A 24,387-nucleotide genomic window follows, 5' to 3' on the forward strand; every position below is an offset into this window, starting at 1 on the left:
TGGGATTAAGCAAATAAGTAAATTATTTGAGGTTGATGTGAACCAAGGTTCTGACTATAGGGGAAGGGAGTATAATTATAGATTTGGGGAAGAATGGAAGGACACATTGGAATTGGAGAAACAGAGAGAGATGTGTTTATTTACATGTACATATTTCCTAGTCCTCTTTGCTACCAGGACTTAAAAGCAATGACACGCAATTTCAAAGAGCATACCTCTGCCCAGATCTTGGATTCTCAATATCATCCCCTGCTCTAGGGAACCCCTGTGGAGAAATGGCTGATTCTAGGTTTGTACAAGATGAGCCTGGAACATCATGTGATAATCAGAACATAGGGAAGTGCTCACAAAATGGTGTAGACACAGGAGTTAGCCTGAAGGACCTTCTGCTGGCCAAAGCAGGGACAATCTGAGGATCAAAACAGTAACTATAATGGATTGGAACCCACTGAATATAATCGGAACCCACAGGTCCATACTGATAGTAAGGAAAGAAAGGTGACTGTTATTAATAAATATAGAAGAAATGATGGAATTAGATATAAATTTGCAACCATCTTAGCAAAAATTCATTAAAGTCATCAATTTCAGGTAAAAATCATCACTAAATGTATGTAAAAGCTAACAGGTGAAAGTTGATAAGGAATGGGGCATTTACACCTCAAAATATTTCCCCACAGATTACTGATCAATTACAAATGGGGGAAATGATAACTTCTAGTGGAACAACCTGGTAGACACAACTTTGAGCAAACAAAGTTACATCACCAAGGATGGGATATGTCCCTCCTAATATAGTCCACCAAGGACATGTCATTCACGTGATGCTCCTGCCAAACTGCAATGCCTGAATCTAATTACTGCAAAATATCAGACAAACGTGAACTGAGAGAGTCTATAAAACAACTGACCTGTACTCTTTAGGAGTGTCAAAAGTTATGGAGGGAAAAGAAAATGCTCAAAAATGGTTTCAGATTAAAGGAAATCAAAGAGAATGACAACAAAATGCAGGGTATGACCCAGCACTGGATCCTGACCTGCTATCTAGGGTCTGCTCCCCTCGTTTGTGGACAGAGTAACCTGGGGTGATAATTACCATTCCTTTCATGACAGCAGAGTTGAGCCCCTCACAAATATTCTCAACTCATTTATAATAGATAAAAGACACACATGGGTGTTTGGTGGCAGGGCACGGGAAATGCTTGATTTGCCTGACTGTGTCTGGACTGAAGAATCACCAGATGGGTCCCCACATGACTAACAGCTCTGGGTGGATGGGAAGGGTCCCTTTCAGAGGCTCAATGATCAGAGGAGGGCAGCTGTTGCAAGGACCAACATAGACTGCGACCACAGTGGGTGGGAGTGTGTGTACGACTATGTGAGTGTGAGTGGTCACTCCCTGGAGTGGGGCTGGAAATGCTGTGCGGTGTGGCGAGTTGCCCTGGAGAGCAAGGAGGCCCGGGCCTGGCGCAGCTATGGCACAGACAGGCAGAGGCCAGGGAGTACGCCAATACAATGTTTAATAAACTTGCCTGTGCATGCCTGACGTGCAGCCTACCTCTCTTGTTTATTCATTTATTTTTTGCCACACATCTTGTGGAATCTTAGTTCCCCAACCAGGGGTCGAACCTGTGCACCCTGCAATGAAAGCAGAGTCTTAACCACTGGACCGCCAGGGAAATTCATCATCTCACCTCTCTTGGATGGACAGTTAGGCCAGAGTGGATGGCCTGGGTGGATGTGGGACCCACCCACTTTCAGTTTGTGCCCCTCTAACTACACAGCCTTGAATAGGCTGCTGCATTCGTGTTGTAGTTCATCACACCCATCACCTTAGGAGGTGAGACTGAGGCCACAACCATGCCAGAACCAACGGAGAGGGGATGACTGGAACACAGGAGGGAGATGTGAGAGCAGGAAGTGGATATGGGATTGAGGATGATGGTCGAGCTCCTGGCAGGAGGCAGGAGGGTTGGGCGGACAGCTCAGAGGTGAATCTCTAGCAGGTAGCGCAGGCGGCACTGGCTCTCCTGGTAGATGAGATATTCACTCTGGGAAAAGCTGGAGCTTCTGAACTCTGGGCAGGGCATGGGCTGGCCCTGGGGCACCACTACTCGCTGGCCATCTAGCTCCAGCTCGGTGTCCTGGGTTGGATCTGCAGGGCACAGCAAAGGCCATGGGTGACCCAAGGGCCGCTGGTCCTTGGCTTTACCAGTTAGTCCTACCCCCTATGCTCTTCTGTCATAGGGAGTGCCCACTCGTTCCCCCCACCCAACCTCCAAACTGCTGCACAGGGTGGGCCTTCTGCCTGGAATCTCCTCCCCCATTTCTCTGCCTGGAAAATGCTTGCTCATCTTTCCACACTCAGTCAATGACACCTCTTCTTTGAAGCCCTCCTGGGTGCCCAGGAATGATCTGTTGAATCAGTGAGCGTATGTTGAATGACAAAGTGAAGGACTACGGTGAGGAAGCCGGCTTCTTCTTGTCCTTCTTCACAGTCCCTTTCCTGCTCACCTTCTCTCTGAAAGCATCCTGCTTCATCTCAGCCTCACCTCTATCCTTAGGCCTGTCCAGCTTCCTGAGACTCACCAGGCTCTGTGTGGCCACGGGCAATGACACTGTCAAAGCCAGAGGGTGGCTGCTTCAAGCTGGGCTCGTCGACGGTGATGTGGTACTCTCTGCCCAGTGCCACCTCACCCAGGAACATGTAGCCAATGCGATGGGCCCCGCAGGACATGCCAGTAACTGAGGGACACAGGAAGGCTCAGGGTAGGCAGACTGGCCCTCTGCCCGACTCCCTGGGCCGCTCTCTGCTGCATTGTTATCTCCTTTGGCTTTGCTGCCCAGGCCCAGAAAAGTGCTCATCCTTCTTCCATCCTTCCTCCCACCATTTCTCCAGGCTCCTTGTCCCTTCCTGCCTCTTTTCTCCTCTCAGCTCAGAGGCCAGGCCTCTGCCACCCTCACCAAGGTCAGTAATGGCCTTTCAGTGACCATATCTGGGGCAGGGGCTCTTCTAGCCTGCTCTGCTGATTTTGCCACTGGCCTTCTTCACCCTCTATCCTGGGATCCTCTTACAAAGATCTCCTGAGGCCACCCTCCTCTCCTTCTTAGGCTCTTCTGCCCTCCTAGTGGGCTCCCAGGCCTTGAGCAACCTTCAGCCCCATCTGTTCTTAGATGACTCCTCCGACCTTATTCTCCTGAGTTGGGGCAGGTGGTGGTCTCCAATAATGCGGTCAACCTGGACTGAGGAGCCAGTATAGGGAGATCAGCTCAGTGAGGACACCTCTGGACAGAAACTTGGGGGTCATCAGAGACACCCTCCACCCTTTCCCACACGCTGCCCATCCCACCTCTCACATACTCCTCTCCTGGCTTCTCTCCTCCATCCACTGCCCTGGAGTGGGTGCCCATCATAGTTGGCCTGGATGGGAACACAGCCTCCCAGCAGCCTCTGACCTTAGCCACCCTCCCTGTGGCTGCAGCCAGGTTCAACTGTACCCCCCATCTTTCTCTGAAGAGGTTCCTTTGATCGTCCTGGGCCCCAAGCCCCCATCCACACCAGGCATTTTCTCTAAGCTTTGTTATCAGGCTGTGCTCAGAGATGCTGATCTGCTGCAGCCTCCCAGCTTCGTGCCACCCCTGGGCTACTTTACCTCAAAGGCTCCTCTTTCACCGACCCCCTCCCCAGGTCAGGTTGGCACCTTCATCCTATTCACATTGCCTCCCCCGGGAAGCTGTCCTGACCACCGGATGCCTCCTGAGTCCCCTAACCGCCAGGATTCCCCACTGAGCTCTCAAGTCAGTAAGCATCCAAGAGATCCTCTCCTGGGTCCACCACCAATTGGACAAGCACTGGGCCCCGTGCTCCTCAGCGTCCCCATGCCCACTCAGGACTTGGCCCCGAGGGACACCTCACCATAGCCAGCCGACTTGCGGTTCTCTGAGGCGAAGTAGATGCCCTTGCCAACACGGCCTCCAGAATGTGGCATAATGCGGAGCCCACTGGTAAGGATGGCAGCCACCACAGCCACGTTGGTGCCATGCCACAGTAGCTTCCGATTACCCAGCTTGGCATGGACCTGGAACCGATCTCCCTGGGGTGGGGGGAGGTGGGAAGCAGGAGAGTCATGCCCCACAAGCTCAGGTGCTTCTGTCTGCCATCAGAGGAGATAACCAAGGCCAAGGGCCCCCCAACCAGTCACATACTCATGCACACATGCACAAGACCTAGGCCCGGTGGAAACTGGTCACAGTGGCTCAGCCTACTCCCTAAGGAGTGGGTAAGCCAAGGCCATCTCTCTCAGGGAGAAGGTAGTGGTAATGGGGGGACTCTCCCTCACCTCCCCTTCTCGGTCCACTTTCCAAACGTGTTGAAGAGCAGGGGGCCTGAAGCTGTTGCTAGTCTGTTTTAAGTAGGCATGTATCACCTGCAGGGACAGCAGAAGTTGGGTGTCAAGAGCAAGAGACATGTGGACCCACCTCCTCTTGTCCCCCAGTCCCAGGGCTCTCCTCAGGGCCTGGAGACACAGCGAGAGAAGGCCCAGGGCGAGGGACCCCTCTGGGCACCTGGAGGGCAGACAGGCAGAGGAACCGTGCCCACTGCTAGCTCAGCTCCTCTGCGGGGCCCAGCCCACCTTGTACTCAGGCATCTCTGGGTCCAGCAGCTGGAGCTGGCACTTGAGGAGCTGGTAATCTCGGTCCAGTGGGTGCGGCACCTCCTCCACTTTCTTTATCTCCTCGGGGGCTGCCTGCAGGGTCTGAGCCAGCTCGATGTCCGCCAGCACCTAAGGGGATGGGCATTGGCAGCCTGGCTGTCCCCTTGAGCCTCCCTCACCTTCCCACCTGACTAGGACCATGGCTGCCCCACCTGTGTGTCTTACCTACTCAGCCGCACCCCATCTATCTGCCTGGCTTTCCCCTCCTCTGTCCTTCGGCCTGCTCGTCACAGTCCATCTCTCTGTCCCCCATCTCCCTTGCCCCGTCTGTCTGCTTTGTAACCTGCCAGCCCTCACCAGCAACATGTCCTTCTTGGCCTGCAGAAGCTCAGGGGAGTTGATGGGTGGGGGCCGGCTGCGGCCGAAGTTGTGGGGAATGACAGTGTAGAAGTGGGAGGACAGTTCCTCTAGGCTGCGCCCACCGTCTGTGGGGGCTTTCAGGGCCGCCTCCACTGCCTCCAAGGCCTCGAACCCCCGGGCGATCTGCTGCTTGCTCAACTTCCCCAGTGGCATCTTCTTCACATCTGGGGGGATGGGGAGAGTGGGGAGACTGCCTCGCAGCCTTGCCACCCTCAGGCCCCTGCTACCCTGCCTGCCCCCCACTCCTCACCCAGGTTCATGAGGGCCATGGCATTCTGAAACATGTCCTTGCTGAAGATGTTGGTGATGAGCTTCTGTGTGGCTGCGTCCAAGGAGCAGGGCCGCACCTGCTGAACCACGGCCCTCACTGGGCCTCCGTCCACCTAGGGGTAGAGGACGCATATGGGCAGAAGCAGCTGGGCTGGGCACCTGCAGCCAGAGCAGGTCGAGGCTAGAGAGCGAGGCCTGTCCTGGGTGCACAGCCAGGCAGTAGTGGTCCCCTCCCTCGGCCCAGGCCCACCCTCCCTCCCTGACCACTTCACCTTCACCACGACTTCCTGGGCCTCGTCGTCTCTCTGCACTTCGATAAGCGTATACTTGCCGGGGTGGGCCACAAAGTGGTCCCGCTCTGCCCAGCTGTTCTTGGTCTTGTCCCGAAATTTCTTCTCAAAGTCCTTCTTCGCATCCTCCAGTGACACGAAGCGGCTGAGCTTGGACTGGCCCACCTCTCCCTGGAAGCGACAGCCACAGTGCCCGCCATAAATGCTTGCTGGCCTCTGTTGTGCCAGCCTGTGCCAAGTGCCCCTGGGTGTCAGAGGTGGGGCAGGGCCACAGTCAGTGGCTGTGGCTTTTCGGCCTGAGTAAGCTGTGGGGACCCTTGGGGGCAGAAGGCATGCATTGAGCAGGGAGAGCTGGGGAGGAGGTGGGCACAGGATGGGTGGGTGGCACTCACCACGCGTCCCCAGCGGTTCCAGCAGAAGAAGCAGTCACCTTCTTCCAGCAGTTGGATGATGTAGAACTTGTTGTTGTTGTTCCCAATGTTGGTTTGGTTCAGGGTACAGTCATAGTCTTCATGGACCTGTGGCCAGAGGGGGTGCAGTGCAGGGAGGGCAGGCTGGCTCAGGCCACCCCTGGGGTACCTGGCTGGACGCTGCCAGGAATCAGACTGCACTGGGGCATCAGAGGAGGCCCTATCCAGGAACCCTGCCTTAAATGTGGTAGGGGAAAGCCTGAGAAGCTCAGGGGCTTGCCCTGTGGTCTGAAAAGCAGACATGACCTGCCTGGATCTGATGGGCTATAGCCCTGCCTGACCTCTGGGGTCTCGGGAGAACACAGCTTTCTTGGGGGCCTGGAACCACCTGGCCAGAGCCAAGGGGGTGGGGAGCAGGTCTGAGTGTCCTTGTACCCAGGAGGGAGCAGGCATCGGGACTGACCGGGGACTACAGCTTACCTGGGTTCCAGGGTTGCAGCTGAGTGGACATGAGGGGTCCACTCGGGCTATGCACTTCTCTGTGGGCGCGGCCTTGAGGGCCTCAGCAGTGGAACGGAAACTGTCCTCCTCTTCTGCCCCCTGTCGCCCCTTCTTCTTCTCAGGACCCTCATGCTGCACTTGGAGCTTGCGCTTTGGAGCCATGGCTGTTCTGTGGCACAGAGGAGTCCCTCAGACCTCCACGGCCTTTGTACCTGACCTGGCTGGCACAGCACCAACTTGCCCCACCCTGAGTTTGCCTTTGGTAACCTCCCTCTGCCTCCATTTCCCCCTCCTCTCCTGGTCCCTGACCAAAACCAGATCTCTGCACCCCAGATACACCCCTTTCTCTAGTCACTGGGGCCAGGCCCGGCCTCTGTACAGTCTTCCCAGTTTGATTAAGGAAGAGGGGCTCTCCACCCTCTCTAGCTCTCCTGTGTATACTGAGGTGGAAGGGAAAGTGAAAGGAAAATCTCCCCCCTCCCACTTCTGGACTCCTCCTCGCAGAGCACTCTCTGTCCCTCCCCCTTCTCAGCTGACTTGGACCTGGCATGGCTGCTGGGCTGAGTCACCCCAGCTATGGAGGAGAGTGGGCAGTGGCTCCCGGGGGCAGCACTCCTGAGGCCAGCTCTGTCTCTCCAGAGCTTGGGACCCAGTACCACAGAAACTCTTCCCAGCAGACTCAAGACTTCTGGGATGCCAGTCTGGGTCCTAGACCAGTGGCACTGAACTGCCAGAGGGTAAAAGCCAGTCACACCCACCCTGCCCTGCCCTGCCCTGTGGAGGGTTGTGGGCAGGGCCATAGGGCACTCACCTAAGAGAAGCAGGGACCTGGCAGAAGTGGTGGCCACCCGGTCAGTACCTCCTAGGCAGTCAATTCTAACAACCCTCTGTAAGCCTTAGGGGAGCAGGGGTGAACTGGGTGTGGGTAGATTTCCAGTTATTTGGTCACCAGTCTGGTGAGTCAGAGGCTGGGCAGGCCGAGGAGGGGCAGCCTGTCCCATGGATGGGTGGACACTTGATCTGGACACAGCCAAAGCCCAGGGGACTGACGCACCGTTAGCGTTGCACATCTCGCCTGAGCCATGCAATACGTGTCCACCGGTTTGTCAAGTGACCTTGGCCGCAGGTGCAGGCATTGCCTTCCTCTCCCAGGGACTGCCTGGCTCCCTCTCCCCCCGTTACTAGGGAGTCAGACTCTCACCCTGGCCCCCGCCCCTGACCGGGAGGAGTCACGGTCCAGGGAAAGGAACCCTGCATCTCTGACGCCCCCGAGCGTCCAAGGGGCGCAAACACAGAGAAGGCATCGGAGTCCGACCCCTCTTCAGACGTCAGTCAGCGGCGGGGCGCATGCGCCACAGTCGTTGGCCGGAAGCGCCGGAAAAAGGCTTGCTTCCTTTACCTTCTGAGCCGGAGCGCGGGAGCCTATAGGAGCTTTAGGAGGCGGGGCCACCTGCATTTACCCTATGGGCGCTTGGGGGCGTGGCAGAACCTATCCAAGGACCCAATAGAGCTGTGGGAGGCGGGACCTACAGGGCGGTGGGAGCCTATCCCTGCGGGGAGTCTGGTGGGACTGCCCGGGTTTAGCCGCCACGTGAGGTCTCCAGCGGCTGACTGCAACACGCACCGTGGGCAGCATGTCGGCGACAGGGGTGGCTCGTAAGAGGGGAAAGCCGGCCTCAGGGGCCGGGGCTGGTGCGGGGGCCGGCAAGCGGCGGCGAAAGGTGAGCATGGCTCTTTGGCAGGCGGGGCTCTATCCCGCCTATTGGGACCACCCTAATCCCATCCGGGAGTCCCGGCCCCGGTCCCCTCACCCCCGGGACCCGGTTTGGAGTCAGCTTCGTCCCTTTCTCTGTGCGTCAAATCCTGAAAAGGCTTTCACTTTAGCCAGGGGCCACCGCCTTTCCCAGTGGCACTCGAGGGACCCTAAGGGACTCTTGGTCAGAGCCCGAGTGGTTGGGACCCCTGACCAAAAACGTATTCTATAATTCCCAGGGCGACTCCTCTGGGGACAAGGGCAAGTCCAAGGGTGGCGGCAAGATGAATGAGGAGATCTCGAGCGACTCGGAGAGTGAGAGGTGAGCTCTTTTTTTCCACCTAGTGGAAAGGAACCCTGGGACCCATGGTGTATGGAAGGAATCCTCAGTTGAAGGGGTGCTAGAACTGGACCAGAACCCAGGATCTCAGGTCTTGACTCTTTCCTCCACTTTCTGACCCTGAGAACTGTCCTTTCCTTCTCAGCAGGGTCTCTGTGTGGGGAGGACCCCCAGTCCCAATGGGAGACCTGCTGAACTTTCCTGGCTCGTGACAGGGAGCTGAACTCCAGGCAAGGGGGGGATATAAGAAATGCTTGCTAGTTCTTCACAATTTCAGTTACTGAGAGTGCCAGACACTAGTTTCATTGTTTTGAGAACAGAGATGAGCAGGCAGGTGAAGACAGTGTGTTGTAATGGGAGGTGTATCTTAGAGCTGTGTGTTGTGGGAACAGAGAAGGGGAGTTTAAATAAGGCTTGGAGAGATCAGGAGGGCTTCCTTTTGGAGAGCTGGGGAAGGCATTCAGGGATCAGAGAAAAGTCTAGGGGTTAAATGGGCTAAATGGAAGATGGAGAGGGTGGAAGGGCAGGTGGTGCATGCATCCAGATTGTGAAGGGCTTTGTGTACCTCCTCGTTCTGCAGGTGGTGGGGGTGAAACATACTGCGGATTTCAGAGAGGGCTAGCAAGGTGTCAGGCCCGACCTTGTGGAATGGAAGCTGTCACACCAGGAAATCCCGGTGCCTTCCTTAATAGTTGGGTTTAAGAGGACTTCCCTGGTGGTCCAGTGGCTAAGAAGAATCCCCCTGCCAATGTGGGTTCATTCCCTGGTCTGGGAAGATTCCACATGCCACAGGGCAACTAAGACTGTGTGCCACAACTACTGAGCCCACACGACCTAGAGCCTGTGCTCTTCAGAGAAGTCACCACACTGAGAAGCTCATGTACCACAGCTAGAGAATAGTACCCACGTGTTACACCTAGAAAAAGCTCACGCACAGCAACAAAGACCTACTGCAGCCAAAAACTAACTAAATTGAAATGTTAAATTATTATTTTTTTAAAGTTGGCTTTAGAAATTCTGCTTCTCAATGTTGAGTACATGTTGTTTTTAACCTGCTCGCAGGAGTTTCTTTACTTTTTGTAGTCGTGAGGTTATTGTGGGTGTGTGCCAGGCCCTGTGTGAAGCACTTTTAAATGTTTTTAAAATGTGTTGTGAAATTTATTAGCTACAGAAGAGTTAATGAAATGTAATTGTACCATAGACAGTAATGATGAAATGATGGACCTCTGTGCACCCACCAGAACTAGACCTGTGCAGAAACGTAGAAGACCCAACTGCCATTCCTGACCTGAGTTAATAATTTCTTTGGTTTCCTTCCTTTTTCTTTATCTCCTTTTTTTTTTCTTTTCTGATTCAGATGTAATTTACATACAGTGATATTTGTTTCTTAGTGTACCTTTCTGTGAGTTGTAACAGACTCATATAAACTGCCACCACTATGAAGATATAGAAGGGTTTTACCACCCTCCAAAATTCCCCCTGGCTCCTTTGTAGTCAGTTCCTCTCTCTCTCCCCCCTGGTAACTGCTGTCCTTAGAATTTTTCCTTTTCCAGAACGTTATATGAGTGGAATTATAATGGTGTATGTTTCTCTTGATTTTCTTTGGAGTTCCATCTCCTATGTGCGAACCCTAAACAAAGATTTATTCCTTTTTGTAAACTGAGTAGACGTGTAGACCTTGGTTGTATGAGAGAAGGGCAGCACCAACCATGTCAGCTGAAGACTTGCTGGGCGCTGGGTACTAACTGGTCTCAAGAGCATGAGGCCTTGACTTCCTTGAGAATTTCCAATGTCCCTTCTGGGGAAGCTGTGGGCAAGGTCATGGACGAGTCTTGGAAACGGTCGGGGTACCTGACAGGGACTAGATATCTGCAGGCACATGATCAGAGGGAACAGGCAGCCCTGGATTTTCTGCTTCTGAGTTCCCATGACTTACCTCCAGCTCCAAGGAGCAAGTCAGCATAGGACTCATCTTAAGTGAGGGGTGTGGAGGGGAAATCAAGATCTTCTCAAGATCAAGCCAGACCCAGTCAAGCTTCACCTGGAATCCCATCCTCAGGGTAGAGGATGGTGCTTCAGCAGTGAGGATGGGGCGATGATAGTCCCAGTGTGTCTGCCTCTTGATTCCTCACGTCAGATCTGGGTTGGCGGCTCCCTTGTGTCTGGGGGTGGTTCTTGTTTTGAGATCTACCTTTTCTGCTTTCCACGTTGGATCTTCTGTTTCATGTCTCCCATGCCTGACTCAGACAGTAAAGAATCAGCCTGTGATGCAGGAGACCTAGGTTCTATCCCTGGGTCGGAAAGCTCCCCTGGAGAAGGGAATGGCAGCCTACTTTAGTATTTTTCAGTATTCCCAACCCACTTCGGCGTTCCCTTCAGAAGGGGATGGCAACCCACTCTCAGTATTCACAGAGAATTCTGTGAACAGAAGAGCCTGGTGGGCTACAGTCCATGAGGTTGCAAAGAGTCAAACATGACTGAGCAGCTAACACTTTCACACCTTCCCCATTCTTAGGTCACTCTTCTCGTTTGGGAAGCACACCCTCCATCCTTAAGAGGAGGAGAAGGGACCAATTCTCTAGCACCTTGTACACCTGAAAATATCTTCGTTCATCATTGATGGTTTCATTTGGCATGCCATTCCAGTGGTTAGCATTTTACTCCAAATCTTGTGTATGCAGCTCCTTTGTTTCCTGCTCTCAGGGCTGGTGTTGAAGGATGTCTGGAGTCATTTTAGTTCTTGACCCTTTGAACATGATCTGATTTTTCTTGGACCTATAGAACCTTCTCTTTCCCTCCAGAGTTGAGTGATTTCACAGTTATGTCTTTGGGTTTAGGGTCTATTTTCACCCTTATGTTGGTCCCTGGGCGGGCCCTTTCAGTTTGGTAAGTCACGTCTTTTTTCAGTTTTCTGTGTGTATGCTCACTGGCCATGAGGGCTGGCAGGGATGGAGGTGGTCAAGTGGCAGGGAAAGCAGTGAGGAGGCAGAGTCCTAGTGGCCAGAGGAGCGGGCCGAACCTCCTCAAACCCAGCCCGCTCCTGCCCACAGTCTAGCTCCCAGGAGGACTGAGGAGGAGGAGGAAGAGGAGCTGGAGGAGACGGCACAGGAGAAGAAGCTGCGCTTGGCCAAGGTCTACCTTGAGCAGCTCAGGCAGCAAGGTGAGCCTGTGGGCTGGGCAGGTGAGGGGCATGGCCTGTGCCCCCTGGTGGGTGACTGACGCAGGCGCCTGGTGGGCAGCCCGGGCTGCAGGTGCTGGCTGCCCTATGGGAGGGTGGCCGCGAGCTCTAATGGCCCTCCTCGGGCGGGCCAGGCTTCGTGGGGCTTTAGACTGATCTGATAATCAAAGCTAGAGGGTGGGCATCATCCGGCCCTCCCCGCCCACCCCCACCCCCACCCCCGCCTTTGCCCAAGGTGGCCTGAACTTCCATGGGGCACAGCCCAAGTGTTCAGGGCCTAGGACTGAGGCGGCAGGTTGGGATGGGAAGGGAAAAGTGAGGTCTTGGCCTGGGTTTACTTGGGCTCCTCTGTCCTATACAGAGGAGGAGAAGGCTGAGGCCCGCGAATTTGAGGAGGACCAGGTGGCAGGGAGGCTGAAGGAGGATGTGGTAAGTGTGGAGGGAAACTGGTGGCAGGGAAGGGATGGGATTGGTCTGCTTCTGGGATCTCATTCCTCTCCTTTCCACGCAGCTCGAGCAGAGGGGCAGGCTGCAGAAGTCAGTGGCAAAGGAGGTGAGTGGACAGGGCACTTTGGTGTCAGATTGGAGGGAATCACCCGGGTTGGTGGGCAGATGGCCCAGCTGGGGACTCAGGCTGTGTGGCCTCTGCTGTGGAACGCAGTGGGCACCTGGCCGTGTGTGTGTGTGTGTGTGTGTGTGTGTGTTTATGTGTGGACGGGGGCCTTTCTGCTCCCAGTCGCAGTGACCCAGCCCCTGCCTGCCTAGATCCAGGTCCCAGACCTGGCTGACATTCGAATCTTACGGGGTCACCAGCTGTCTATCACGTGTTTGGTTGTCACCCCTGACGACCTGGCCATCTTTTCTGCTGCCAAAGACTGCACCATTATTAAGTGTGAGTGAGTGCCTGGGTTGGGGTGCAGCCCCGAGGGATGATCTGGGAGGACTGGTCTGGGGAGGAGGGAATAAGCAGGGAGGATGGAGGCCTGATGGGGAAAGCTTCTGGAGGCAGGTTTGCTCCCTGAGAGGTGTTTTCTGGGTGATGGTGGAAGTGTCTGCCCAGGAGTGGGGCTTTATGAACTCCCTGTGACTGTCATCGGAGATGGAGGGGAGGCGGGATGATGGAATTGATGCTGTAGGTGGGTGGTTGGACTAGAGGATGCTTGAGGTTCCGTACAGCCCTGGGATTGAGTTCCTGGTCCTCCTGGGTTCCCAGCCTTTGGCCGCTGAGGGCTGGCGTCCTCCACCCACAGTAGTAACAGGAAGAACTCGCCCCATCAGTCCCAAGGACTTTCCGGGCTTCCTGGCTGCCCTTTGGGATTACTGGCACCACTTAACAGATGAGGAAACTGGGGTGACTTGTCCAGGGGCTCATGTGGCTGAGCCAGATCTTCTGACCTGAGGCCAGGACTTTTTCTACGGTCCCATGGGGCCCTTGAAGGGGGCTGCCAGACACCTACCCCAGTCCTAGTAGCATCTGTCTTCCCCTTGGTGCCAGGGAGCGTGGAGAGTGGACGGAAACTTCATGTGATCCCTCGAGCCAAGAAGGGCGCCGAGGGGCAGCCCCCCGGCCACAGCACCCATGTCCTCTGCATGGCCATCTCTTCTGACGGCAAGTACTTGGTAAGGCTGCGTTGGCCTGGGGGGTGGGTGAGAGGTGTGGGCACACAGTGGGTGCCTCTGGCCATTGTCCTTGTCCCTATAGGCTTCAGGCGACCGCAGCAAACTCATTCTCATTTGGGAGGCCCAGAGCTGCCAGCACCTGTACACCTTCACGGGACACCGGGACGCTGTGTCGGTAAGGAGCTGGGCCTCCTTTAGTGGACATTTCTCAAGCCCCCGAGTGGGCCAGGCTTGGTGCTGGGCTCCAGGGAATAGCATGATTGACGCAGACGGTCCTCATCCTCATAGAACCTGCACTTTGGTGTATAGGACAGAAACGGGGAAGCAATGGGGAAGAGCTGGGGGAGATTGAGTCGAGCTTACCTAGGGAGAAGGAGGCCTCTGAGGAGTCTGTACTTGCTTGACAAGGGCAAGTGAGTGTACCTCTGGCTCCACATAGAGCCCCACAGAGCACTCACGAGGACGGCTGGCTTCCTGTGCCATAGGACGTGCTTTTCAGGATGTCCTCCCTGGGCCTGACCTCTGTCTCGCCTGCTGTAGCCCAGGTCCCCTTCTTCCCTCTTTCCATGAACCCCCAGGGACTGGCGTTCCGCAGAGGCACCCACCAGCTCTACAGCACGTCCCATGACCGCTCTGTGAAGGTGTGGAATGTGGCGGAGAACTCCTACGTGGAGACGCTGTGAGTGTGCCTGGGGAGAGGGCATGCACATGTGTGTGTTCAGGGTTACAGATGACCTCATCCTCCATCTGTCCCCTGCTCCAGCTTCGGGCACCAGGACGCCGTGGCTGCACTAGATGCTCTGAGCAGGGAGTGCTGTGTGACCGCCGGGGGCCGGGACGGGACCGTGCGTGTGTGGAAGATCCCCGAGGAGTCCCAGCTTGTCTTCTATGGCCACCAGTAAGGCGGCCGGCTGTGCCCAGCGTGGGGGGCAGCCTGGGCTGTGGGTGAGGCTGGGCCATGCCCCTCACGGCTCCTTTTTCAGGGGCTCCATCGACAGCATCCAACTCATCAACGAGGAGCATATGGTGTCGGGCGCAGATGACGGGTAGGAGCTGCTTCCTGCCCCTGCCCCTGCCCCAGGCTTGCCGCATAGAAAATCCCCCTGGTCGGGAGCTGGAGTAGCCCCTTTGCATAGGTGGGGACGTTGAGGCAGAGAGCGCACCTGTCTGCTCCGCGTGGCAGGTGTGCACTCAGTCCCTTCCTGCCGTGTGGCCCTCTGCCCTGCCCCTAAGCTCTCACTGACCCTGCTCCCTGCCCACAGTTCCGTGGCCCTGTGGGGCCTCTCTAAGAAGCGGCCACTTGCCCTGCAGCGTGAAGCCCATGGGCTGCGGGGGGAGCCGGGCTTGGAGCAGCCCTTCTGGGTATCGGCAGTGGCAGCTCTGCTCAACACAGACCTTGTGGCCACAGGTGGGTGTCCTGTGGGGCAGAGAGGAGGGTATCCCAGGGTGGGGTGCTGAGGGGGTTGCTCACTGTCTTCCCTGTCTCCCAGGCTCCCACAACAATTCTGTGCGGCTCTGGCAATGTGGAGAGGGCTTCCGGCAGCTTGACCTTCTCTACGACATCCCCCTGGTGAGTGGGGCTTGAATACCAGCCTGTCTTTACCACTCTCCAAAGCCTCTTAGCAGTCTTTTCCTGACAGAAGGGTGGTTCCTCAGGGCAGGGCCAGCTGTGACTTTTCGTAGCCCCAGCTCCTAATACAGGGCCTGCAGAAACTCTCCCTTCTCTGCCTCCACTCCCCTCCCAAAGGAGCCCCAGGCCCTGTCCTGGGTGCTGGGGTACAAGGCAGGGAAGTGTGCGCAGAGCACAGAGGGCCTGGCCCTGTGATGGGCTCTGCATGACTGGTGCCGGGCTGAATGCCAGGCTAGCGTGTGGACTTGGGGCAGCCTATGGCAGAGTGGCAGTTCAGGGCTTGGTCATGGAGTTTCCTGAGCCAGGAGTCAGGCTCCTGGTGCACACTGTCTCCCCACAAACTCTCTGCAAGGCCTGTAATCTCCTTTCCCCATCTCACAGATGTGGAGGCTGAGGCCAAGGCGGCAGAGGGCAGAGCAGGGTGGACCTTTGACTGTGATGCTGGGGCTGTGGTGGAGGGTCTCTTCTCATATCTCACTGTGTTGTCCTTCCCTCTTCTCAGGTGGGCTTTATCAACAGCCTCAAGTTCTCCAGTGCCGGGGACTTCCTGGTGGCTGGGGTGGGGCAGGAGCACAGGTATGAGGCACGCCTTGGGGGATGAGGGTGGGAACAAAGGTGGACACTGCCGAGCGCTGGGCCTGGCCTCAGCGGCATCCCTCCCTCCCGCAGGCTTGGCCGGTGGTGGCGGATCAAAGAGGCCCGGAACTCTGTCTGCATCATCCCTCTCCGCAGGGCCCCCAGGCCCCCGACTGCTGGCTCCTGACACCCATCCCCTTTATTTAAGTTCTCCCTGGGTCATCCCCGCTTTCTTTGTATTAAAAGTCTCCTCTTTTGGGCCTTGTCTCCTCCAGCTTCCTGGGTGGGGAGGGCAGAGATGGCTTACTAAGGCCTAGGGGCTTTAGCCTTTCCAGGGAATTTGGGGATGGGACCCTTAGCTGGCTTCTGGCTCCTGGACCATGAGTGTCCCCTGTGACCTCACTAGGCCAGCTTCCCACCCCCTGCTCTGGGCTCATTGGGGTCAGAAGCTACTGACCCCTCAGCTAAGAAGCTGTGGCTGTCCATTGTCTGTAAAGGGCTGGCTGTGGGGTCTGAGGACTGAGAGAAAGACAATCAGGGGGCTTCCCTGGTGGCTCAGTGGTAAAGAATCCGCTGCCATTTGCAAGAGACGGGTTCAATCCCTGGTCCGGGAAGATCCCACATGCTGCAGAGCAGCTAAGCCTGTGCATGCTTGCGAGCTTAGTCGCTTCGGTCGTGTCTGACTCTGCGACCCTGTGGACCATGGCCTGCCAGGCTCCTCTGTCCATGGGATTCTCCAGGCAAGAATACTGGAGTGGGTTGCCATTTCCTTCTCCAGCTTGTGCACCACAGCTACTGAGCCTGTGCTCTAGAGTCTGGGAACCGCAACTACTGGAGCCTGCTCACCCAAGAGCCTGCGCTCCACAACGAGAGAAGCCAATGCAGTGAAGAGCCTGAGCACCGCAACTAGAGGGTTGTCCCTGCTTGGCACAACTAGAGAAAAGCCCACACAGTAACGAAGACTCAGCACGGCCAAAAATAAATAAATAAAAATTAAAAGAAACTGTTGTCCCAACAGATCATCATGGACATATTCCTACAAGTCAGGCTGATCTGCCCCACTCAGGTCAGGTCGGGAAGCTTTAGGAGCCAGACTGCCCTTGGGGTGGGAGTCGGGTGGAGGTGGGACCCTGCATTGCTCACTGCTTGGGGACCAGGGTCAGAGGTGGGAATAGCTCTGCCCTTGGTCCCAATGACAGCCAGGCTGCATGACTCCTGTGAGCAATGCCCCTGCCAGGTAAGCATGTCAAAGGAATGTTCATTCTCCTGATTTCACTGGATAATTCAGCTCCTGCTGTGGGGTGGAGTAAAGAGAAGATGGAGAGGCTTGACTGGAGAGGTAGCAATGCAGTGAAGCCGCCTCCTCAGTGGAAAATCAGTGGAAAGTGAGAATGTTAAGGATTCTGCCCATACCTTTGCTTTAATGCCTGGAGTCCAACAGCTGAGCCTGTGGTTCTCAAGCGGCAGTGACTGCACCCCCCCTCCCATCCCCCCAGGCCTCGCCCTTGGACAGAGCTGCTCCTTTCATTCTCTTGGGGCCTGAAGGGTCGGGTTCAGACTGAATCCCTGAAAATCTTGTTATGGGTCAGAGGATGTTACTAGAATTCACTCCCTATGTCCCCACCTTAAATTGAGCTCAATGATGGGATACACACCTCCTGAACAATATTGCAAGTAATACAGAGATGCCCCTTAATCCACAAACCCCTTTTCCATTAGCACATTCCCAGGGAGAACTAAAATAAATGCCCTTGGAATTTAAACTGAAAATAATCCCTTCTATGGCTTCTATTCTCGGCCTTGGTCAGCTGAGACTGTAGTTGGACTCTCCCTCCCTTTCTCCCTCGCTCCCTTCCTTCCAGGCAATGGGAAGTCATGAGAGGATTGAAAGCAAAAACATAAAATGAGCTGGTTCGCAGTAAAGACAAAACAACTCGCTGCTGTGTGGAGAATTAATTAGTAGAGGTTTGGGGGAAGAAGGGTGGCCACTTAGGAAGCTATAGTAATAGCCGGTAAGAGGTGATGGAGGCGTGAGAGGGCCCAGCGGCAGGAACGGGGAGACAGCTGTTTGGGATGTGTTTGGAGAAGTCACCAGATCTTGTTGATGTGTTGATTGTGCAGTGAGATGAAGGTGGCAACATAGTAGGCAGTGGTGACATTTATGAAGATGAGGAAGACCAAGTGGGGAAAGCAGGATCGAGGAGGAGGATCAAGACTTTAGTCTGCAGTGTCCAGCAGTGGCAGAGAAGCTGAGCAGGCAGTGGGCTAACTGCTCTGTTTTATAATATGAAGCCATGTGACTCAGGGGGAGGTGCTTCCCACCTCCCCCTCCAATGGGCTCAAGAGCTCTCCTGTCTTCCACCCCTCACGACTCAAGACCACAGGTGAGGGTGAGGTGAGCCACTGTAGAAACTCTTGGCTCTGAAACTCTTGGCTTTGTAGCTCTGAACCAGGCAAAAGACACCAGCTGGGGCCCTTCCTGGCTCTGCCTATTTCTGTCCTCTGCAGACCCACCTGGTCATCATGAGGCCCTGGGACTTCCTCAGATCACAGCCCCAGGGTCACTGAGGTGTGCGTTTCTCATTCCTAAAACAGGTGACCAGTTTGACCTAAGGGTGGGGAGGGGCTGAAAGAACAGCAGGTAGGGCTTAAAACATCAAAGGATAGGATCCCACTAACCACAGGTTCCATCAGGAAGCCTGCCCAAGTCACTGAGGATGCCTCACCTCCAGATCCCCCAACTGGCCTACAGGCACCCCCCCAGGCTACCCCCCCCAAAAAATACAGGAATAAGGAAATTTAGCAAACATGCAAGATACTCATGGTATTGTGTGCATGTATCTGTGAATATACTAAAAAACCATCGAATACAGACTTCCCTGGTGATCCAGTGGTTAAGAATCCGCCTTTCGGTCTTTTCTCTGCCATTCTATCTTATGTTCGATTGAATTTGCTCCTCGCTATGTCTTCTCACAAGACTTGCAGGGTCAGGCGATTTCTGGCCAGGAAACAAAAACAATCATCCCATTCCCTAGTGGATTCGAATGAAAACTGGTAATAAAATAAGGCAAAGCTCCAAGAGAGGATGCGGGAGAAGATCCAAGCTGGGGATATAAGGAGTCTCACATGTGAAGTGGCAAGCATTTATGCTGTGTCAAGTTCACGTGCATCTTAAGGGAATCACAGCAATGAGAACATCACCACTGTCTGAACAACTCATGAGTATTTTATGGGAGAAATGGAATGTTTGGCTGTGGGCGTTTCCTCACTAGGGATCCGTTTGCTCAGTAATAAGTATGTGAAACATTAAAAAAAAAAAGAACCCACATTCCCATCAGGGGATGCAGGTCTGATCCCTGGTCAGGGAACAAAGATCCCACATGCAGCAGGGCAACCGAGCCCACACACAACTACCCAGCTGGTGAGCACAACTAGAGAGAAGCCCCCACACCGCAACAGAGTCCCCGTGTGCCATAAGTAAGACTCGACGCAGCCGAAACATTAAAAAATTTAAAACCACTGAACCATGTACTTTAAGGGGATGAATTGTATAGCATCTGCATTTTTATACATTCTAACAAAGCTGTTAATAAAAATTAAAAGCATACCTGAAATTGAAAGATTCGAGGGTTACAGTATATAGAAATCAACTGTATGAGAAGTTGTGAAATTCTTGATACCAAATTGCAAAGTTGAAGGAGATATATTATCTAATTTCAAGACTTATTGTCTTGAAAAACGATAAAATTACAGTAATCAGGACAGGTAAGAAGAATGTAAGAAGAGACAAACAGATCAATGATACAGAATAGAGAAGCCAGAAATAGACTCACATTTACACAGTTTATTGATTTTTTTTATGTACCAAGCTAAGTCAATGCAGAAAGGAAATGTATTTTTCTTTTTTTTTTTTTTTAGGAAATGTATTTTTCAATGGAACAGAAAACTTGACCCCTATCTAACATCATAGCCAAAAATAAATTAATTCAAGATGGATCATAGACCTAAACAAAAACTAAAGCAAAGCTGATATAAAGCTTCTAGAAGAAAACCCATGAGAAATATTTTGTGACCCTGGAGTTGACAAAGATTTCTTAGGGCAGAGAAAGCACTCAGTATAAAATATTGATAGAACCAGACTTCATCCAAATTAAAACCATCTGTTCATCAAAAGACAGCACTCAAAAAGTCACAGACTGGGGAGAAGAACATTTACAATACATGTATCTGACAAAGGCCTCATATCCAGAGTATAAGAACTTCTACAACTCAGTAATGAAGACAAACAACCCAATAAAAGTGGAATAAAGACTTAAACCAATACTTCATAAAAGGAGATAAACGAATGGTCACTAAACACATGCTCCTCATAGCTGGATCCGTGAGTATCTGAGGAGTGAGGGGAGAAATTAAAGTCCCTGCACTCTAAGGACACAGGCATGAGTGCACGCATGGAGCCCCGGCAAACAATGGGGCTGAGTCCCAGGGTGGAGGGAGACTCAAGCAGGAGGGAGGTCAGGGCATGGGGTGCTGGTGAATGCAGTGACCCTAGGGGCAGGGAGGATACTGGTGCTTTGAATGCCACCAGGACTGACTCAGACTCAATCCAGTGGGCAGGGAGGAGCTGCCCCAGGGGCCGAGGAGCAGAAGGGGGACACGATTCAAGAACGGGGCCTGGGGCGAGCATGATGGAGGTGAGCTTCCTTCTCCAGCCCCATCTTCTCTACCATTCTTCTACACCTCTACCAGAAGTCCTAAGGAGACCTCTTCAGAGAAGAGCAGAAAGAAGAGAAGAAAGGAAGGGGTCTGTGAGGGCGTCAATGGGATCGACCCCCTGAATATGCTTCCAGCCCCAGAGCCTGAGGAGGAAGGAAAGCAGGTCTGCTGGTCCTCGGGGCCTCAGAGAGTTCTCCCGTATTGTATGAATGGGTCAGCAATTCAACTCTTCTCTCCTAAGGTAATCATTGGTAGCAGTTTGGTGTACATACCTTTCTCCCTCTTTATCTGCATTGATAGCATATATGTATAATTATACACCTTGATGGTTTTTTACCATCCCATCCGATGATGGTTTTATATCTCATCTAATGGGATCATAACGATGTTCAGCTTTTTTCACTTACAAATACATCTTGGATACACTTTCTCAACAGCACATATAGATAAAATTAATTATTTTTCAACAGTTATGTTATAGGCTATAGTATAAATGGACTATAAACCATTAGATCAATGCCCGATTTTACCAACTGGGGATGTCACCAATGACTATCTTTATACACTTTTATATCAATGGGCCACTCTTTCCAGTGTCTTGCTTTTGGCTGTTTCCAGCAGAAGAGAACGGATAGCACTGTTGCCTCTTCTTTGGAGGGGGCTTAACTCTTGGGAGCCATGCTGGTCCTTGAGTCATAACTGCCCTTATGACATCACAGGTCTGCCACCCTGACTCTTTTCTCCCATGCCATGACTAGAGGAACACAGACCTGAGGGGATTTGAACCATCTACACCCAATCCATGTGGAACCAATGGTGAGTAAGACAGAGACTGACACACTGGGCATTTTGGGGATGTCCCCATGAATCTCAGGGTGAGAGAACTCCCCCTAACTTCTGACCACTCTGGGAAGCCCTGTATACTAGAGATGTGTGGCTTGCTTACTGGAGAGAGATGGAGAGCAGCCTCACTCTTGCCTTTCCTCTATCTGCTGATTGCAGGAGACAGACCAGCCTAAGACAGTTGATAAAAACACTAAAAATGAACCTCAGGAGAATAACGGGTTGATGGAGAAAAGTGTACCCTCAAAACCATCGCCGACGTCAAAGGAGGCAGAGGTAAGAGGAGCCCTGACTTGGATGTCTCCGGGCTTTATGTCCTAATATTGTGGCTAGTGTCTTTGGTATGTTCCAGAGCCAAGAACAGGAATAAACTCTTTCTTGTCTGTCCCCCTTTCCCATTTTTTAAAAAAGGCTAAATAAGAGAACAAAGCAGCAACAAAGGGAGTGGATGATGCTGATAAGAGATCACGAGCAGTATGATCCCCTCACCCAGATGACATGGGGCTGGGAGTGCGAATGTGGGAGTTGTGTTTATGGAATGGAATGGCAAATATTCTATTTAGAAGCTGGGTTTAATTAATGGTGTGTGTGTGTGTGTTTGAGCATGTGTGCATGTATATTTGCTTGCTGATTAACATTTAAAGTTTGAAAGTCAAGAGAAGTGAAGATGAGGAAGAGATGAGAGGCAGTATTTTATGGGATGGGGGAAACTTTAAACACTATGACATTGCAGAGGAAGAGAGCAGGTTGTGAATTGGAGCTGGAACCAAGGATGAAAGGGCAGGATAGCAGAGAAGTCATTTCTTCAGTAGGTGTGTGGGTCTGAAGGGAAGAGTCAGAGATCCTGGTTAGGGTGGGCAGTCTCAAGTGGACTTTGATAACACTCTGATCATGGAATTCTAGCCTAAGGTTGGCCAACTTGACCCATGTAATACTGGGTAGCCAGAACAAACACATGGAAAAATGCTAAACATCACTCATTGTCAGAGAAATGCAAATCAAAACCACAATGAGGTACCATCTCATGCCAGTCAGAATGGCTGCTATCCAAAAGTCTACAAAGAATAAATGCTGGAGAGGGGGGTGGAGGAAAGGGAACCCTCTTACACTGTTGGTGGGAATGCAAACTAGTACAGCCACTATGGAGAACAGTGTGGAGATTCCTTAAAAAACTGGAAATAGAACTGCCATATGACCCAGCAATCCCACTGCTGGGTATACACACCAAGGAAACCATAATGGAAAGAGTCACGTGTACCCCAGTGTTCATCGCAGCACTGTTTACAATAGCCAGGACATGGAAGCAACCTAGATATCCATCAGCAGACGAATGGATAAGAAAGCTGTGGTACATACACACGATGGAATATTACTCAACCATTGAAAACAATGCATTCGAATCAGTTCTTATGAGGTGGATGAAACTGGAGCCTATTATACAGAGTGAAGCAAGTCAGAAAGAAAAACACCAATACAGTATACTAATGCATATGTATGGAATTTAGAAAGATGGTAATGATGACCCTATATGTGAGACAGCAAAAGAGACACAGATGTAAAGAACAGTCTTTTGGACTCTGTGAGAGAAGGCGAGGGTGGGATGATTTGAGAGAATAGCATTGAAATATGTATATTATCATATGTGAAACAGATCACCAGCCCAGGTTCGATGCATGAGACAGGGTGCTCAGGGCTGGTGCACTGGGATGACCCTGGGGAATGGGATGGGGAGGGAGGTGAGAGGGGGGTTCAGGATGCGGAACACATGTACACCCATGGCTGTTTCATGTCAATGTATGGCAAAAACCACTGCAATATTGTAAAGTAATTAGCCTCCAATTAAAACTAATTAATTTTTTAAAATTCAGGTTAACCAGGACACATATACTCACGTTTTATAGATGCGTGCTCTGAGATTCAGAGGTCGATATGATGTATCCATGCCCATTAACCAGAGGGGAACGAGAAAGGACACCTACTTGGCCTGTGGGTCCAGCCAGCATCTTGCACAGTGCTCCTGAGGTTCAGAGGAGGAGTGATTGCTCATAGAGTATCAGGGACCCTTTGTGGCACATCCTGGGGCTGAAGTGGGTGGGGAATATCCTCTCAATGTCTCCTTTTTTTTTCTCGTTAGGTCACAAAACCCCAAAATAAGCGTCCAGTCAGTGATCCAGAAGCAGTAAAGATTCAGGCCTGGTGGCGGGGCACCCTGGTGCGCAGGACGCTACTGCACGCGGCGCTCAGAGTGTGGATCATTCAGAGCTGGTGGAGGGTCAAGCTGATGCGGCTGCAAGAAAACAGGCGGCGGGCAGCTCTGGAGAACTTTACACGGAAGGAGTGGGCAGCAGTCAGGCTGCAGTCCTGGGTCCGCATGTGGCGCATCCGTCGGCGGTACTGCCGTCTGCTCAGTGCCGCCCGCATCATCCAGGCCTACTGGAGGTGCCACTCCTGCACTTCCCGGGGTTTCATCAAGGGCTACTACAGAGTCACGGCCAACCAGCTACATCTCGAACTCGAGATCTTGCTGGGCTCAGGGCCTTGCATTGTGACGGAGTGTATTCCCCTTCCAATAAAGCAGTGAAGTGGTCTTTACCCAGCCCCTCTCTGCTTGATAAAACTCCAGGATGTCAGGGCCAAGGGTGGCAAATGGTTAGCATCTCACATGCTAGCTCTGAGGAATTGGCACAGGTTGTCTGAGGCGCTGAGGTTTTCTGAGGAAGAGGATTCTGAGCCCTAGTCCAGATTGAGCAGAGATTGTGATTGATTAGCAATGTCCGACATAGGCAGGGAAGTTGGGAGTACAGACCTGCCATGTCGCCAACTCAGAGAGCCCCACTCATGTTTATTCAATGGAAATGGTGCCTCTCCCCAAGGCTGGGTATAATGGAAGCCTGGGGCAGGGGTGGGGTTGTTCCACACAGAAGCACATTTGCCAGGAACTCACTCACCCCAGTCTATTTGCTCCGGGCATGATCTTCCATCCTCATGACTGAGGGGGGCCCACCCACCCCAGGGTCTTGATCCTGGCTCCAGTTGTTTCATAAACTGTGCCCCCCACCCCACCCCTGTAAATGGAGGACGAGGAAAGACGGAAGAGGCAAACTACCTCAGATCAGTAGGTGGCAGATTTAGTAAGCAAGGGAACTTAATTACAAGGCTTGTCTTGGGCAGCCACAGACAAGTAG

General features: G+C 53.0%; 3 protein-coding genes and 1 pseudogene across 6 annotated transcripts; 3 read left to right on the top strand and 1 right to left on the bottom strand.

Moving 5' to 3' along the window:
* Positions 1 to 112: 112 nt before the first annotated feature.
* Positions 113 to 7,738, bottom strand: PARP3 (poly(ADP-ribose) polymerase family member 3). Of its 4 annotated transcripts, none has more exons than XM_065933578.1 (11): positions 7,601 to 7,738; positions 6,526 to 6,715; positions 6,028 to 6,153; positions 5,618 to 5,806; positions 5,326 to 5,458; positions 5,013 to 5,239; positions 4,635 to 4,784; positions 4,341 to 4,427; positions 3,917 to 4,094; positions 2,590 to 2,745; positions 113 to 2,155 (listed from the first exon to the last, which is right to left on the bottom strand). In XM_065933578.1, the coding sequence occupies exons 2-11, from the start codon at positions 6,706 to 6,708 to the stop codon at positions 1,986 to 1,988; spliced, it is 1,599 nt and encodes a 532-aa protein (XP_065789650.1). In that variant the 5' UTR covers positions 6,709 to 6,715; positions 7,601 to 7,738; the 3' UTR covers positions 113 to 1,985. The 4 variants fall into 4 exon arrangements, with proteins under 4 accessions (XP_065789650.1, XP_065789652.1, XP_065789649.1 ...); XM_065933580.1 differs by lacking the exon at positions 7,601 to 7,738 and adding an exon at positions 7,358 to 7,533 and having other exon boundaries at positions 6,526 to 6,710; XM_065933577.1 differs by lacking the exon at positions 7,601 to 7,738 and adding an exon at positions 7,358 to 7,531.
* A 388-nt stretch (positions 7,739 to 8,126) lies between these two features.
* Positions 8,127 to 15,903, top strand: RRP9 (ribosomal RNA processing 9, U3 small nucleolar RNA binding protein). Its single transcript, XM_065935355.1, has 15 exons — positions 8,127 to 8,267; positions 8,539 to 8,621; positions 11,690 to 11,799; positions 12,179 to 12,246; positions 12,329 to 12,370; positions 12,583 to 12,709; positions 13,313 to 13,437; positions 13,520 to 13,612; positions 14,016 to 14,116; positions 14,201 to 14,335; positions 14,421 to 14,483; positions 14,700 to 14,845; positions 14,928 to 15,007; positions 15,570 to 15,643; positions 15,737 to 15,903. The coding sequence occupies exons 1-15, from the start codon at positions 8,181 to 8,183 to the stop codon at positions 15,828 to 15,830; spliced, it is 1,428 nt and encodes a 475-aa protein (XP_065791427.1). The 5' UTR covers positions 8,127 to 8,180; the 3' UTR covers positions 15,831 to 15,903.
* Positions 15,904 to 18,605: 2,702 nt separating this feature from the next.
* LOC136166204 (large ribosomal subunit protein eL39-like) lies at positions 18,606 to 18,759 on the top strand (annotated as a pseudogene).
* Positions 18,760 to 20,328: 1,569 nt separating this feature from the next.
* On the top strand, positions 20,329 to 23,783 carry IQCF1 (IQ motif containing F1). The gene is given in 4 exon segments (XM_065935029.1): positions 20,329 to 20,337; positions 21,362 to 21,478; positions 21,614 to 21,676; positions 23,337 to 23,783. Coding segments are annotated over 4 exon segments (636 nt in total).
* The last annotated feature ends 604 nt before the right edge of the window (positions 23,784 to 24,387 follow it).

This window comes from Muntiacus reevesi, chromosome 4, assembly GCF_963930625.1.
Source record: "Muntiacus reevesi chromosome 4, mMunRee1.1, whole genome shotgun sequence".
In the NCBI taxonomy this organism is placed as follows: Eukaryota; Metazoa; Chordata; class Mammalia; order Artiodactyla; family Cervidae; genus Muntiacus; species Muntiacus reevesi.

Excerpts from the sequence above, each read along its gene's own strand:
- RRP9 (XM_065935355.1), top strand. The coding sequence starts at position 8,181 with ATGTCGGCGACAGGGGTGGCTCGTAAGAGGGGAAAGCCGGCCTCAGGG. Across the intron at positions 11,800-12,178 it reads TGAGCAGCTCAGGCAGCAAG|AGGAGGAGAAGGCTGAGGCC; the intron begins GTGAGCCTGTGG and ends TGTCCTATACAG. Across the intron at positions 14,336-14,420 it reads CTTGTCTTCTATGGCCACCA|GGGCTCCATCGACAGCATCC; the intron begins GTAAGGCGGCCG and ends CTCCTTTTTCAG.
- PARP3 (XM_065933578.1), bottom strand. The coding sequence starts at position 6,708 with ATGGCTCCAAAGCGCAAGCTCCAAGTGCAGCATGAGGGTCCTGAGAAG. Across the intron at positions 5,240-5,325 it reads CATGGCCCTCATGAACCTGG|ATGTGAAGAAGATGCCACTG; the intron begins GTGAGGAGTGGG and ends CCATCCCCCCAG. Across the intron at positions 4,095-4,340 it reads AAGTGGACCGAGAAGGGGAG|GGAGATCGGTTCCAGGTCCA; the intron begins GTGAGGGAGAGT and ends CCCCCACCCCAG.